Genomic DNA, 17366 nt, shown 5'->3' with positions numbered 1-17366 from the left:
CACAATTAATGTTTCATACACTGTAGTGATAATATTTCTTATGATTTGAATTCATCATAGAAAACCTTACCAGAGTTATCAGTTCCTAAGATGTTGCTGTACATTCAAATGGGTACTCAACAACTCAGACCTTAGAATGTTTGCTGTCCAGGTTGGATTAGGAATTGACCAAGGTGTTCCTGCCTCACAGCAGCAATTCTACTACCTGTGTGAAAGTAGTTTCCCGGTTCCCTTCAGGCTCTCAATGTTTTGCTCCCTTGGGTCTTTTGGAGCTTCAGTGGATAAGGGAGCTTTGAGAAAAAGCTCCCTTAATATTTAATTAACATCAGTTGAAACCTTTCTAAAGGCTGACGATTATGGAACAAGTGATACCTGAATTTGGGAACTCTACTGGGGCCTTTCTTTGAAATGTTCTTGATTCATACTTCAAAGGAAGCTTTGTAAGGTTTTCAGATGGGCATAAAGCAGATCATAACACTTAATTTTTTTGTTCCTGACAGAATTCCTGAAAAACTGTAATCTTAAAAAATTCATTTAAATCTTATGTTTATGGTTTATTTTGTAAGTACACCTAACTTCTAATGAATGTTGAAAGTAAGTACTTTATTAAAATGGCATCAGAAACATAGAGAAAATACAGAATTTTTTTCCAGTGCACAAGAGTAGCCTGAATTTTGGCTTTCATTTCAGATAGGAAGACCTCATCCTGAATTGCTGGTTAAGGCTCTTGGTGTCCATGATCAAAACTGCATTTTATAGACTATAAGTCATCGGTAATGAATAATTCACCAAGATATTATTGAAATACTGTGTTTAGCTTTGCAAGACAATCTGCTTACTGTGACTTATGCTAGGATTATATTATAAGTAATCAGAACTGCAAACTGAATAAATGATGTTTGAAAAACATGCCACCACTGAACTACAAGTACACTACAATATGCTATTTATTTAATAGTACATACAAAATTGAACTAACCAGGGGAATAGGTACAAAGTTCTTTATCCTAGGTAGTGTCTATCTGCTAGTACTTCTGTCTGCTTTCCTTCAAAGCTCTTTCCTGCTTGTTGTCTTGTTTTGCACTGAGAAACAGTATCTGTAGGAGCAGTTGCTTATGGTAGTACAGCAATGAAGTGTTGCCATAATGTAAATTATTCTAAGATAAATCAGATTGTTTCAATTGCTTGGTTATCCTCTTTCTAAATGCAGGTAAATTAAGACTGCCTCTTCTTTGACTTGAAAGTCTGTCATCTAAAAATATGGCTGTAGTCTTATTCTTCACTAATTTATTTCCTTGCATGTTTTTTAATCTGAGCATTGTGAATTTCTAGCCGAGTGCTTGAAATTTGTGCACAGTAGAAAACTGTATTTTTAAAAGACTTCAAACACCCAGCCACTTGTGTGTGTGTGCAAGCAAAACATTTGCTTACATATGCTTTGGATGAGTTCTAGAAAGTATGCTTTCTCTAAATATTGTTGGGATACAAGAAAAAGTAATTATGAGATCTTCTGTAATTCAGACTTTTTTCCACCTTGTTCAAGATAATCATACTGTTTGTCATTTCGTCAGTTTGAAGAGCATCACATCTACCCTGAAGTCTCTTGTGAGTACTAGTAGCAACATTAATCTATTTTTGTGAAGTATACTCTGTCCCTGATTGCCCCAGCTTTCCTCCATTTAATATTGATTTTCTTAATTTCAGATATATGGAGAAACCAAAGTGTAAACCTAGCTATTTGATTTCCTTTCTTTTTAATGTTTTTTTATTTACCCAGACAACATCTACACAGCTAAGACATACTGTTACAGGAAAAAAAAAGGAGTATTAACACATTTTTGTTGCTTGTGATTTTTTCTTGGCAGAAAAATGATATTGAACATGAAATAATATGTCTGTGCTGAAAGTGGGACTTAGGTGTTTCAACTGTTTCATTTTTAAATTTCTGAAATGTTGTTTACTTGTCTATCAGAATGCAGGCTATATGGTAGGTATTTTTTGCAAGTGTGCCAAGAAAAATGCGTCTCTGTTTTGAGTCTTGTTAGGGTACTGAGAGGTGCAGAATCATAGATTTTTGGTTTTCTTTTCAGTGTTGTAGTTTAAACTAACAAAAGCACAACTCAGCAGCTTTTTCCATAAGTTGCCAGTAATCACTTTTATAAATACCAATTTTCTGTGACTTTTGGAGGAGATGAGAATACAGAATTTGGGGATGTACTGCAGACTTCAAGTGAAGTGTTTTAAAGATGTGAAAGAAGGGCTGTTGAGAAGGATGTTTTCTACTTACTACTGTGAAGGAACATTCCAATCATTATTCCATTATTCTTTCCTTGTGTTTTTCTCAAATCACAGATTCAAAGAGATGTTGGTTTAATGGCATGTGGAATGTGTTACGCCATTTTATTTGTAGTCTCTCATATAAGCAAGTACAGAATAATATTAAGTATGTAAAATACTGGTGAAGTGTAGTGAGCCTTTGCAGCAGGACAACAGGTTGGTTCTCAAGGAATTTTTGCAACTGCAGTGAATGCTCAGACATCATGGTTGCTACAGTATTGCCTCAGCTGTGAAATACAAACTGATGGATAGAAATGCTGAAGCTACCAGTGCTTGTTTTGGATGCTGACACTTCCTTTACGTAATGGCAGTCAGCAATCTAAAAAGTATTATAGTGGACTTAGCTTCATTCCAGTAGTGTGATGGTTTCTGCTTCTATTAGACCTACTTTTCTTCATTTTCAGTTTCTCTTTAATTTTTTACAAAACTGCTTATGAAAAGACATTTTCTTTAAATGGAATCTTTGTTACTATCAAATTCTGTTTCCTGTTTAGAATGTTTGGTTTTCTTTTTAAAAATACAGTTCTTTAGGTGCTTTTTTCAGCTTCTTTATTAATCATTCTGCAGGATAGCTACATGGGAGAATATGTTATGAGTAATACCATGTTGTTCACCATTTACTGTGATAATGCAAAATGACTGTGAAGCCTGAAAGAAAACTGTGTCCTGTGTGATACAAAGTTTCCTAAGGGCAAATATGCTTTTTCCCCTTGTTTTGTCTGTAGCTGTTAGATAAACGTTGTCTGACCATGTTTAGTTCATTCTGCTCCATTTTTCCACTTGCAATTTACATAGCAGATTCTGTTCTCTTGCATTTCCTTCAAAAATATTGTACTGAAATGTTGAAACATAAATGTTCTCATCCAGACTTACAGTTAAGCAGCTGAGCACATTAAATAAAAAATTCTTTTCACAGCAGCTAGTTTGTGGGTATTATGCAAGATGTTCTGTGCTTTGATAGAACAACTTTTAAATAAAGTGAATTGCAACATGAATTTACAGCAAAACTTTACGTACTTAGTCTAGTAAAACATGTTGGCGGTGGGGAAGAGAGCAAGCTGTTGTAAACTCCTATAAAGTACAGAAAACTTCTACTTTCTCTTCATTCTAACAAGTGTAAAACTATTGAGGTTAAGTAGGTGGGGCAACCGGAAGTAATTGCTAAGGCCAGTGGCATTTTTGTGGTTTAATAAAGGCAGAAGCTAATTATTCAGTTTTTATTTAAGTGAAATGATGCCAAAAAGGAGGTTCCTGCAGAGCAGCTGCACTCCTTCAATGTTACCCTAATTTACCACAGACACAACTGTCACAAATAGAACTTTTAAACTTGATATATAGCCACGAAAGTAAGGAGCCCTTTGTCTGGAATGCATGCAGAAGAACTCCTTTATACAAATCAACCGGCAGATGACGGACAATGATGAAAATTTGATTCTTTGAAGTCATAATGGTCATTGAAATGTGTGAAATTCTGGTATTGAAAAGAGAGCAGCTAGCAAGACTCTAAATCCTGGGTGGTTGCTGGAAGCTTGCTGGGAGGTTTTTCTGTGTTTTGACATCAACTTCCCATTGCTTGTTCCCTGTTTCCTTTATTAAAAAAAAAAAAAAAAAAAAAAAAGAGGGGGTAGTGCTAAACTGTAGGTAGTTAATAGTGGTTATGTACAGTTTCTGTCTTTATGGTGAAAGAAATGCCGTAGAAGAAACATGACACCTTTATGCACACCTGACCCATCTATTCAAAACCATTTGTTTTCAGAGCTACTTTCAATCATTTTGTCTCTTTCCTTTAATTAGAGAGTTCCATTTCTTGTCCCCTTTGGAATTTGTGCTATTAGTGGAGTACTTAAAAGAAGGAAATTCTCATTTCCTTTATAAGTCATCTTCATGCTGAATAGTGCTTTCATTGACACTGCCTCTGTGAATCAGTTTTTCTCCTTCCTGCATAGCACATTTCGTTTCTTATTACCCTTTCCAGAACAGCTTTAGTAGGCTTTCCACTATGACAAGCATTCTTAAATAATATAAGTTATAATAAAGAAAATCTCTATGTTTGTAAGCAATTTTATGTGGTTTCTGCTGTTTAAAAAAAAAGTATTTTGTCCCTTTCAGCTTATTCCAAGAAGAGATAAAATGCCTCAAAATGAGAATTAAAATTTTCTTGAGTTACAAAAAAAAATTCAGTTTGCTATTCAAAGAATATATATATTAAGAAAAACACAATGTCAGAATGCACCTTTTAGATGACAGGCTGTTTTAAAAATGTGAAGCAGGGTTATTAATTTTTAGTAAAGTAAACCTATACAGTTCAAATCTCAAGTCTTTTATATTGTCATCTCATATCTTTAAGATTTTGAATGCTGAATACCTCACTAGTATCTTAATATGCTAATACAGCAAAATTCATTAAGGAACACTTTAAAAAAAATAGTAATGTGAAACCAGCTGTCAAAAATATCTTTGTTTTGGAAAGTTGGTTCACAGGTAGTTTCAATGAGAACTTGAACTCAGAACAAAGCACTGAAGACCCAGTAAAGAGTTCAACCCAATGCAGCATAGTTCTTTTCAAGTATTATATTGTTTTAATGGCATCTTGGAGCGGGAGCTTTAGCCCATTGAAATGTCGCTTAAAGGACAGGTTCTTCTGTCACTAGCTGGAGCTGTGTGGATGAAATGATCACAATAGAGTGTTGTAATGCATTTTAAAAGTGTGAGAAATCAGTTTGTCTAGACTAAGAGTGCGCCTACAGGGAATAGGAATCTTAGAGCTTCTGTGCTCTTTAGGTGTCAAGTATGTGATAGATGCCAAGCCTTTTTATTCCATATCTTTGGCAACAGCTCAGCTATGCTACAGTACCTTACATGTCTACAGCAAGCAAAATCAGTGATTTTATGTCAGGACAACTTGAGCTTCAGCAACCAGAAACTCATTGTCCTAACAACTGTCTGTTCAATTGCCAGCTTTTAAAATAGGAAGATATCAATAAATGATTGCTAGATTCCCAGAAGGCATGGAAACTGTAGCTGTAATAAATGTAGTATGGAGAGCTAGCAACACCATGTAGATATTTCCATTTTAGAAAGCAGGCAGGTTTTAATTTTCAGTTTGAAAAGATTTTTATGGGATTAATCCTATATTATTAGTGAAATAACCTTGATTTAGAGCTGAGTGCCCAAAAAAAACATGGTTTGAAGGGTTTGTCTGAGGTTTTGGTTTTACTTTCATCCAGATAAACAAGTCTAGGCATTTCTTTACTATGGTTATCTCATAAATATAGCTTTTTCTGGTTTTAACCCTCCTTTTAGATTGTGTTCTGTATGCACTATGTAATATTTTTACGATTTTCTGGGAGAAAATAGTATATGTCCATAATGTTATTTAACATAGTATCTTAATTTTAGTACTTCCAGATTATTCTGGAAGAATTCAAAAACTTCTAAATCTGAAGCATAAAATACATAATGGACTTACGAGTCCCTGAGATTAATAATAGTAAAAAATAATCATAATTTTGAGCTGTTTTGAAGTTGATGTATCTGGAAGTGTTTGATGATAACAACCCCAGCATTTTTGCACATACCATATTGTTTGGGAGCAGAAAAATAAATTTTTTGTGAATATTACTACATTTCCTCACGTTTGTTAAATACAAAAATAAAGACTAATGTTTCAGCCTATTTGTATAAATAAGCATGCTGAAACTTTGAATCCTCACCAAACTTTTCTGCAGGTAAAAACTTCTTTTTGTTAAACAAAGCACTTTGCCAATTCAAATCAGAAAAAATTTAAGCAAATTCCTTCTAAAATTGCAGTTTAAGCTTCACCAGTGAGAAATGCCAGTCTGTCAGAAGGTATTTTTATATAGGTGTTGCAACATTCCAGTGGCTGGTACTGCTTCTCTTTCATATCACTGGTAGTCTCATACTAAAAATAAGCATGACTTGGTCCTAATGAAAGCATTTGTGATGGAATTGTTAAGATGCTTTGACAGTTTCTTTTGGTAGTTTGGGTAGAAATGTCAGAAGTTGGAAAGCTAGTGAGGATGCTTGTTTGTTGCCCCTTCAGTCCTAATAGCAAATGCAAGTCAAATGCTTTAAACTTCCTGCCTCTTGTAGTTTTGAGGGACTGATCTCCCAAAATTTATTTTCTGAAGTAAAATTGAAAATAAGAACTTCTGCATTTCAAAAGATGGTCTGGTGATTGCATCAGGAAGTTTTAAGTTTGCCACAAAGCAAAATCCCAAAAAGTTAGTAGGTACATTTATGTAAAACCACAGTGTGCTATTTAAACTTGTTTCTCTTTTCATTCAAGTCATGGCAATACTGTCAAGATGAGTTCAATATCCCCAAAGTTTTGCTGCAGTTTTCTGGACTGTTACCAGTTTACTACTTGTTCCTGGAGAGACAGAAGAGGAGGGGAGGGAGGGAGACTGAGGAGCTCCCACTGGCCTTTTAAGTATGTAAGGAACAGGAGTAGTTTAGTCCCCTTAGAGATAGATGGATTTGATGTTTGATTTCACTCTTTACTAGGGTGAACTGACAGGTTAATTTTATATAATTACTGTTTAGTTTTTAGTGAGAATGTTCACTTTAATTATATCAGATGGTGCTGAGGGTAATTTTTCATAGCAATTCTTGTGAGGTTTTTCCCTATCTTACACTTTGTTAAAGTCAGTTAATATTTTTAGGCTTGTTTGAAGGATTTATCTTTCTTAGGTTTATTTGGGGAGGCCCTCAACAAGGCTCATCCCTCCCTAGTAGAGGAGCGCATCCTACTACTGGTTGTATACAATGTTATATATCTTTTTTTTCTTTGAAGGTTGGAATCTCCTAAATAAATTTGTCCTTCACAAATATACTGAAGACTGTTACTAGCATCAAATGTGCATCTCTTGATCTTGAACATCAACAGAACTGACTGTCAGATGCTGAGTCATAGCTTGAAACACGAAGAGGAGGTCAACTTTATGTAGTAACTAATGACTAGAGAAAGAAGAGAGCTGAATTCTAGTACCTGCTCTGCAGTCTCAAACAATCAGTAGCATATTGTGCAAAAGACACTACCTTCTGCCTCTTCCTTTATGCTAAGCATAGCTTCTTGAGTCAGCATAGGTGTTGGTGTCTCTTAACTCTATACAGAGCTAAGCCCAAGGGAAAGCACTTGCACTGCAGCACATACTTGGCTGGCAAGTATTTTGGTAAACAGTCTTGTTCATATGAAATTCAGGCTCCTAATGGTAATGTAAAATTTTAGAATTTGTCAATATTTCAGTCTGTGTTCTAATGTTTTCCTGAAGCAAGAAAGGGTTTGCACATTTCCATGTTTGCTTTAGCTGGTGCAAGTTGAAGCAGTCCTGACTTTGCAGCTGTGGACAGAGAAGGATGGGGGGAAATGTCCAGTCCCTCCTCTGGCACTACCTGTTTTGTAGGTGGGAAGTGAGCAGGGTCAGGTAACTGATCCAAGCAAAACCTAACTCAGCTGGGGAAGCAGGACGATAGCAGCCCTAACATCTGTGACCTTCCATTGTTTTTAGTTGAAATAATAATGTATTTCTCTAAATTTTTTTCAGCTTTTGTAATTTTAAAAATAAGGTATGAAATTATGTAAAAAGCATAAGCAATATTATTTTACAACCCTCTTACAAACCTCTTTTTAACAAGTCACATTATGGTTTTTTTTAGGATATTACTACTTTAAGTGGTGTTCCAGATGAGCACATCAAAACCAGGAAAGTTCACATTTTTGTTCCAGCACGTAATGCAATGCAGTCAGGACTTAACAATACAAAGAAGTGGAAGATGGAATTTGATAACAGGGAGCGCTGGGAGAACCCTTTGATGGGCTGGGCATCTACGTGAGTACTTACTGAATTTGAAAATACTTTTCTTCTGTATTCGGCTCTCACTAGTAATCTAAATCTGAAATATCCTTTCTACCTGTAAATCTGGTTGTGTTTTAACAGTACTTACAGTAAGTGGTTGGGTTTGTTTGTTGTATGATTTATGATCTGTTAAGTTTAAAAGCAGATTTTTACTCACAACATCATCTGGAAGAGTTTGAAAAAGATGTTAACAACCAGAAATTTCAATGATTACATTGTGGTGATGTTACTGTGTGGCAGCATCAGGGCCAGAAAGTTATTAGTTACATAAAGTAGTAAATCATTCTCAGCTCTCAATTGCATCTTTTAAACGAAACCAACAGTACTTCTGGATTTTTTTTTATGCTGAGGATCTAAAATGAGGAGTCATAACTAATAAAAAAACCACAACAAACCAAGCTATTTAAAATATTACACTGTTTCTTTAAATATTGTCAATATTAGTATTAAAAACTCTTAAATGCACAAAAAGTACAGAAAGGAACTACTTTTAGCTAGATATGCTGTAATTTGGAGTTGTAATTACAATTTGGATGCATCTAATTTTTAATTCTTTTTTTTCCCCTTATATGAATACACTACCTGCATTTCGCAGCATGGTTAGAATTCCTGTAGACTCTGAAAACTATGCCAGCAATTCCTCTGAAAATACTGTAATTTTGATTTGCAGCTGTCTGCTTTGAGGCATATTGAGAATAGTTAATTATTATACATAAACCAAAGTCAGCCACTAAAGATTATTTTTCAAATTTCAGAAAGGATAAAATGTGTACTGAAAATACCTGGCTACAGTCATTAGCACTTATGATCAAAGAATACAAAATTCTATGAAAGAAAACTTTAAAACCTTAAACATTAAATTACCTGAGGATGCATTTTTTGAGATTTATTAACATTCCAAATCCAGTCACAGAATTTTTTTTTTATTTATAACAGAAGTATATCCAGAAATTTAGTTCAAAGTAACTCTGAAATCAAGTCTTCCTGTTGCATTGATCTCTCATAAAAATGTGAGGAGGCTCTACATACGTTTTTATTTTGGGGTAGGGAAAGGAATTTCTCATGGGTAAGCAAGCTCCAGGTAGAATAAAAGCAAGTGCTCTGTTGAGAATTGACACTGCTAGGTTAACGGTTTTGTAAATTAGTTTGCATCTGTTCATTTTTAAGGCATTCTTGTAAAAAGTGTTAGTGTAGACTCTGGTGTTACCATTCAACACCCAAAAATACCTAAGAGTTTTTTCTCTTGAGATTTAATTTCTGCAAAGAACATTTCTTAGACATTTTTCCATTTCCTTTTGAATAATGTAATGGGATTAGTGGATTAGAGCTGTTTAGGGTCTACATATTAAAGCCCTTTTTTCTCTGAACTCAATATACTTATTTACCTCTAGGTCTTTCCTATATTTCTGTCATTTTAGTCTTGTTTGGGGTTAGGGGTTTTTTTGCACTTGCTGTTTCTTGGCTGTTGGGGCTCTTCTTCAGTGAAGATTATCCAGTTATAGGTCTAAGTAAAATGGAACTGTGGCATTTTTTTTTAATTGGGAGGTTTCGTTACAAGAATGCCTAAAGGCAGTTCTCAAGTACACCTTATAATATAAAGCTCTAAACAAAGAAACGTGGCAAGTGTGAAGTTCCCATTGTATGAGATCTCTTAAGAGAACAAAATGTGGAATCCTAGTTTTCAGTGACTGATGAAAGAATTTGGGGTAGGTATAGGAAATTCTGCAGCACTGGAACTGCTGACACTATCAGGACGTCATCCTGGACATCCTGAAATCAAGTTTGCTCACACAGATAGCTCATTTATAGAAATAAATCAGAAGTGTATTTAGATTGAATGAAAGATTATTCCACATAAAACAGAAGAAATAATTTCTGCAAAATTCTCATTTCCCATCTACCTCTGTCTGGGAAGGATTTTGCCATATTTGCAGTACTGAATGGGCGCTGGTACCTCACGACACTTCAGACTTAAAGCTTCTTTGTTCCTTTTTAGTAGTGTTGAAAAGATTTTTCTAACCAAAATCATGGAAGAGAGTAACAACAAGCAAAAGTTGTCACAGTATTGCAGTACACTGGGGCCACTTCATTCTCCCCTGGTCATGTCATGAACTAATTCTTAGTTCCTAATGCACTTACTGCTGTTTTAAGAGAAATCTTTAGATGTCTTTAAGAGAGCCTATCGCAGTGGCTTGCAAAAGTGTAATTTATGTCTTTATCCTGGTTTTGTTTGTTTGTTGTGTGTTTTTTGTTCATTTGTGATTTTTTTTACTGGAGAATATATTGGATATATAGCGAATTCCATTTTTCCATGTGTACATCAGATAAAATTACACTGTTGTCTTTGCTGGAAGCGAGATTCCCCCTTTTCCCCTCCCCCTTTGCCAGTCACAGGCTTTGTCCTTTATTGTAGCGAGTTCAGTGTATCTTCGGTCTTTTCTCTTCATTTATCCTTCTAGCTTCAAAGAGAGAACAGTTGAGAGGCAGCTCCTTCAATAGTTTGTTGCAATTTGGTCTTGTCTTTCCAGTTGTCTCCCAGGCTCATAGGCAGTGTTGTCTCAGGGAGGCTTTATCTATCTTTGTGCTGCTACTACCAGTATCTCATTTCTTTAAGAGTTAGAACGCCTCTCTTTTTTTTTTTTTCATCCTTTGCCATTGTTCTTAAATTGAGCTTTTATAGCAATAAATAAGGCAATTTCATGTTTTAACTGAGATTTTAATTTGTTTCAAAGGGGTTTATGGTGTTCCATTCCTTTCAAAAATGCAGTTTAAGAATAGGTGGTCATCTAAAACTAACCACTATGTAATTAGGTAGCTAGCAATTTGCATTTTGGAGCTTCATTTTTTGTTGAGGCCTGTGATCTTGCTTGCTGTGTAGGAATAAATTGTGGAGGTCATGTGACCTCAGCCAAAGTAGAACTCTCAATATTTTTTATGGACTTTTCAGTTTCTGCTTAATTCCTTCTCTGGTCACTTAAGTATTCTGCTCTTTTCTCTCTGAAATTTTCTTCCCCTAGCTGCTCTACAGACTCTTGGTCTCCTTGAAATGTTCAGAATTACCTTAAACCTTACCAAAAGAGAGGGATTTTACATATTTAAATGAAAAAAGAGTATTGCAGAGCACTTACTATAACCTCAGCAAGTGGTTAGACATGTTTGTCTACTAACCGAATTAATTTTTGCAAGTAGTTGTGAGGGAAGTTTAACACACTGAAAGAGTAAAACAGTACTCTGCAGAAAATAAGTGCTGACCCTGGAAATAATTTTAAAAAGTGTTTTGAAGGTTTTGTGAGTTGGCATACTAAAGTGAGCTGTGTAATACAGCTTTTAATATTTGAGATACAGATAAAATTTTTTTCTATTTCCGATCTGCCTAAAAATTGTCATCTGATTTCTTACAGAGCTGATCCTTTATCCAACATGGTTCTTACTTTCTCTACTAAAGAAGATGCCATTGCTTTTGCTGAAAAAAATGGTATGTATTGTACGAATGGGCTATGAGGGGTTCATCCTTCTATAGGCAATCTGGATCTCAAAGTATTAAAAACAGAATAAGTACAGGATAAAGTACCTTCCCTCTGTTCTGCAGAATTGGTAGACTGCTAGTGTTCTACAAGAGGAGGAGGAAGATAGGAATGGGGGATATTTCCAAGGGTGCTGAAGGCGTTTAATCTAGACTTTCCACTCTCTAGAAAGGTGTTTCAGTCATTAATATTAATATTAAAATGTAATATTAATATTAAAATGCTTTTGCAAGTATCTCCATTTTGAATGAGAGCTGAATGAGACCTTGCTCAGGTCTTGAAGGAAAGTTAATACTTCAAGTGTATCCCAGGCTTGGTGTTCCGGCTACATGGCAATGTGTTCTTTGCCTGAAGGCTTAACATGAGCATCTCAGTTCTTACTAAGGGAAACTGTCAGAGCGCTTGTGAATATTTGATAATCAGAAAAACTAAAATGACTACCAAGTAAGCATGTTGGACTTCATTTTTGGCTGTGTTGCAGCACAGATTTATTGTAAAAGGAACCCAAGAGGATCATCAAGTCCAACTCACTGCTCCTCACAGGACTGCCTAAAAGTAAACGGTGTGACTAAAAGCATCGCCCAGATAATCACTGAACTCCGACAGGCTTGTTGTCCTGGTCAGTTCCCTGGGGAGCCTGTTCCCGTGACCAACCACTCTTTCAGTGAATATGCTTTTACTGTTGTTGAGTCTGGATTTCCCCAGATGTAGTTTCATTGCATTCTTTGTGTCCTGTCACTGGTCACCAGAGAGGAGATCAGCACATCCCCTCACTGCTCCCCAAGAGGAACCTTTAGATTGAGGATGTTATGCCTAACTCTTAGCATGAGAGTCTAAACACGTACACTTGATGATGGTTCTTGTGAAAAAGACAGTAGAAAAGCCAGTATCATCACTTAATAATTTTTGAAGCTGATGATATATCAGAGGGAATGTATCTGTAAACTTATTTCGTTAGTTAGGCTTGTATTTCCTTACAGAATGATGGTACCACAAACAGTACCCATAATCTCAGCCTTTTGAATATTCAGCGGTCCTTTTTCATGTTAGCATGTTTTTTTGCTGCTCTCTTTTCTTTATTTTCTTCTAAATCAACTCAATTTTCCTTAAAAAGTTAATCCTGATGCTTAGTCCCTGTGGATGTGAAGAAGATTAATTACATTGAGATAAAGCCAGGAATAATACACATGAAGCGTAAGCTTCTTCAGAAGTCTTCCCTGTGGTCTTCAGCTTCCAACTGTATTTAGTCTGGGGTAAATAGTACAGTTCCTTGGTCAGACCAAATTATGCAGAGTTGTTAGATGGTTGATGTTGTGCACCACAAACATTGTAAGTCCATTAACCTGTACATCTAAGAAACCAAACCATTTAATGCGCAATTTATTTGCACTTTTTAATGGTAAAGGCTAGTATTTAATTTGTCTGTTCCTCTTTGAATGGAATTTTTTTTTGGTTTAATAGTCCTAATTTTATTGAAAAATAAGTTCTACTTTTAAGAAATTAATAGGATCATATTTGCATTGGATAATTGTATGATTTTATTAGTGGTTTTTATTGTTTAATGAACAAATACGAAATTTGGGAGAATTTGGTATAGTTGCATTCATGCTTCTGTGTTGTTCATGTTATTTCTTGAACAATTCAGCATACAAGAGAGAAAAATTAATGTAATGAGCTGCTTATGTCATCTCTTTGTAGATGCTATATTTGTACTTTCAAAATGCAGATTCAAGTAAAATGCATTTGTTCAGTGTAGAAAGTTTATGCCTTTACTGAGTTAGAAATTACTCCATTGTGCACGAAACCAAATAAACTAGGGCTATGACTTGGTATTAATATTAGTAGTTCAGTATTATGATAAAATTAAGAGTTTGCACTCTTAATTTTACCATAATTGAGATGCACCAAACTTTTCTGTAGATACTGGCTTGCCTAAATTGTGATTTCATTTTTATTTATGCATATGATATGTGCATAATATTTTCTGTAGTGATAGCTTCAGTATCATATGTAGCTAGAAATACAAATTTTACATTATTTAGTTATGCTTTTTAAAATACATTAGAAATTTAGGCACACATTTACACTGGAAGTTAGCTTCTTAACCAAGATAGTATTGAGACATATCTAGGTCTACAAACACAAATACTTAACTCTCTCTGTTCCTCCTGTATGAACCACACAAATTTTCCATTACAAAATTCCTTGAGAACCTAGAGTTTAATTTCTGAAAATTCTAGATATTGCAGGTTATTTTGGTACAGTTGGTAAACTCAGAGTTCTTTCTCACCGAAGAACTTAAGGAGGTAAGACAAGCTGTCTTTCTGCCTGCCCCATCTGATGTGTCTTCTAATGCTGGAGTAGCAGTGCTGGATACACTTAACAGGAAACACTGCTGTCCAAAATATTACTGCTGAGAATGGTCTGAGGTTCAGGCAAGGAGGAAACATTGTAAACTGGAAGAAATTAAAAGTTCTGGCTGTTGACCTAATTTTTTTTTTGTCCTGTGACATCACTGAAGCAGTTGTTTAAAAACATACAGCTTAAGTAACAAGGATGGAGAGTTTTTCTACTCCACAATAACCTTTAGTCAGGTGGTGAGGGTGTTCTTCCAGAGATGGTGAAATCTGCTTTCTGTCTACTTGGATTGTATGGCAGGGCTCTGGGCAAGAGTAACTCCCCCCTCCATTCTGGTATTTTTATAAAAATGACCTCTGCTCTCCGTCGTGAACAACTCAACGTGCTGGTCTGAAGGAGTCTGTTCCAAAGTGTGGAACCTAATCACATATGGTGGCCTCTTGCAATTTTTAGTTAGATGTAACTAACCTTATGTATTTTGGATATCTATGGCAGTGCAAGTCATTGTGCTGGCAGTTGCAAATCTCTTTTGGAGGCACTCGGCCCCTCTCCATCTAGTGTATAAAAAGATGAAGCAATACCTTGGGGCTGTAGATTCCATTCCAGCAGCCAAATGTCTCAATGTTAGGTGTTACAATGCTGAATGTTGCAATACTGAAGTCTGTCTCTGGATCTAGTTCTGGCTGTTTACTCAAGCTTATATTTTTAATCAGAACAGGAGGCAAAAGCCAGTGTTGTCACAGATGGAAAGAATATGTTTTTAAAATCTCTATTCAGTGTTTCTTACAGAGAGTAGTTAACTTGGAAATTAACACTGGTTGGGACTAATAAATATGAAGAAAATGTTTGTGTGACATTTGTGAATACACAAAAATGAGGCAGTGACATGACAACTTGTGTATCTTACAGAACATTTTGGTGTGTAGGTGTATCTTGACTGTTTACTGTGAGCACCTTAACTGTAAAAATTCAGATATATGTTAAACATTTTAGGGCTTACAACTTTCAGTTTTAAAACTAAGGAAGAAAAGTACTGTCTTATGAGTATCACTTAAAACTGCATATTTAACCACTTCTAGCTTCAACTGAAGTATCTCAACTTTGAGTGAAATATGCAGCTAAAGAGACCAAACTTCGGAATACTGAGTGCTGCCCTGGCAACTTTCCAGGCACCTGGAGGCTGCAACCAATTTGCATTTTGATTTACATAAACACTAATGTCTCCACCTCCTCTTTTCTGACATTTTTAAGCATTTCTCTTGCTTAACTATCACATAATTTACTTGTCTTCTATCACTTCATTCCCTTTTCTTTTTACTCCTAATTTTTTATGTTCTTATAAAAAATGTTAAGTATTAAACTCCTTTCTAATGTTGAAGTTTTTTCTTTCCTTTTCATTTTTTCGGTCCTCCTACCTTTCTTTTTTTTCTAGCTTTCCAAGGTCTCCATTGTCTCCCAGCCTTTGAGTTTGATCTTCTATATGTTATTTTTTTCCATGTTTTTTCTTATCTTCTTCATTTCCTGTGCCAACATACACGGGGCCTTAGTGCTTCTGAGGTGCTGTGGAGTTGTGGAGCCATGAACTTACAGGACAGTCAGTCTTCTCTGTTGAGCTTTTCATCGGTGACTGTCAAGTTGTCTGTAGTATGGTCAGGTCTTGCCATCTCACAGGATGGTTATTAGTCACATTTCAGTATTCTCCATTGCCAACTAGAAAGGAATAGATTAGTGGGTGCCTACGTGGAGAAAAACATATTAAATCTAAAACCTTTAAGTTGCATTTGCTGTATATTGTATGCTGAGAATATAATTCTCGTTGTTTCTTGTCTTCCCCTGCCGCATAACCTCTAGGCTGGAGTTATGATGTTGAAGAGAAGAAGATTCCAAAGCCTAAATCCAAGTCTTATGGTGCAAATTTTTCTTGGAACAAAAGAACAAGAGTGTCTACAAAATAGGTTGGCATTGGCTGTGTGACTGTGAATAAAGTCAGCTGTGCTATATTTATAGTCCATGTATAATACATCTCTTAATCTCCTAATAAATTTGACCTTTAAACTACATATGTATCTTGTAATGTCTATTTAAAATGTTTTTGATGTCTCCAATTGAACCTGTTACAAACTTCCCTATAAATAGAGGAGATTTGAAGTGTTCGTACTTCTAAAAAATTGCTTTACTAGGAATATCAAAAGGAATGTTTGAAATCAGCTGCAACTTCAGAGATTATGATTAATCTTTGATGGTAATTTTATATCTACTATCCTGTTTAAACTTCTGAAGTTTAGTAATTTCAATAAGCTTTGCATATAAAAAGTCTTTGAATAAAAGCTGGGGTTTTTTTCTTTCAATACAGGACAGTTTTGGCAGTTGAAGAGCAAAGGATGGGTATAACTCAAGACCATTCTGTATAAATGTATGTTATATAACTCCTTTCTGCTGAAATTACTACTTTCATTATTCCAGAAGAATTCATGACTGGAATAGAAAGCACTGGGTTTTGTTTTGGTTATGGAGCAGGTTTAGTCCAAAAGATTAAGATTGCAGTTGTTTCTCTGTGATGTTCTTGAAATGTGAAACTAAGCCAGTTAAATATTCACAAATTAAGTCAGAATAGTTGGGTGCCTCATACAGTATCAGCATATACTAATTACTTAATTATAGTTCTGGGTCTTTTATTGCTATTTACATGTTTATCTGAATTGAGGTTTCCTGTTGCTTAACAGGAGATGTGATGATAGCATCTCAGCCTTAACAGCAAGTATATATACTAAACTCAATTTGTCTTAAATGGTGTTAAATTATTAGTTTTAAAAATGCACAATGTTGTATTTGAAATCTTTGTTTATATATCTTTGGCTGTTGCTTTATTCACTTTAACTTAACAAGTTACAGTATTGACATATGATAAGTGAAATGTATTACAAATGGGGAGTGTTGTACCTTTTTCTTATGCAACTGAGAGTTTTATCCCAGCTGTCTCAAAAGATGCTGTTGAGACATCTCTGTCCACATAGACCTAAGTACTGGTGTGAGTGCTGTGCACTAGCTTTTAGCTAAAAGGAGGCATAAAACTATCTTATGTTGCCCAGATTTTATTATTATATAGCATATATTCTTGCTTCAGTTTTAACCAGCTCCCTGTATGCTGGCTAGCATTCATTTAAGGCATTGGTTCTGACCCAGTTTCAGCATAATCAGCCAGTTGGATGAAGTTGCTATTTTCCTATCACAGACAAGAACTGTTATTCCAATTCATCTTCTATTGAAT

General features: G+C 35.3%; 1 protein-coding gene across 1 annotated transcript in view; it reads left to right on the top strand.

The window, feature by feature from the left end:
- NDUFS4 (NADH:ubiquinone oxidoreductase subunit S4) overlaps positions 1-16158 on the top strand; it is a 47296-nt gene extending 31138 nt beyond the window's left edge. The window contains exons 3-5 of the mRNA XM_082301432.1: positions 8017-8189; positions 11618-11691; positions 15950-16158. Coding sequence (XP_082157558.1) covers positions 8017-8189; positions 11618-11691; positions 15950-16053 — 351 coding nt within the window. The 3' untranslated portion in view covers positions 16054-16158. The remainder of the gene's footprint in view (positions 1-8016; positions 8190-11617; positions 11692-15949) is intronic.
- The last annotated feature ends 1208 nt before the right edge of the window (positions 16159-17366 follow it).

This window comes from Coloeus monedula (genome assembly GCF_965178545.1).
Source record: "Coloeus monedula genome assembly, chromosome: Z".
Taxonomy (NCBI): Eukaryota; Metazoa; Chordata; class Aves; order Passeriformes; family Corvidae; genus Coloeus; species Coloeus monedula.
The sequence above is the reverse complement of the archived record's forward strand: the minus strand, read 5'-3'. Positions and strand labels throughout refer to the sequence as shown.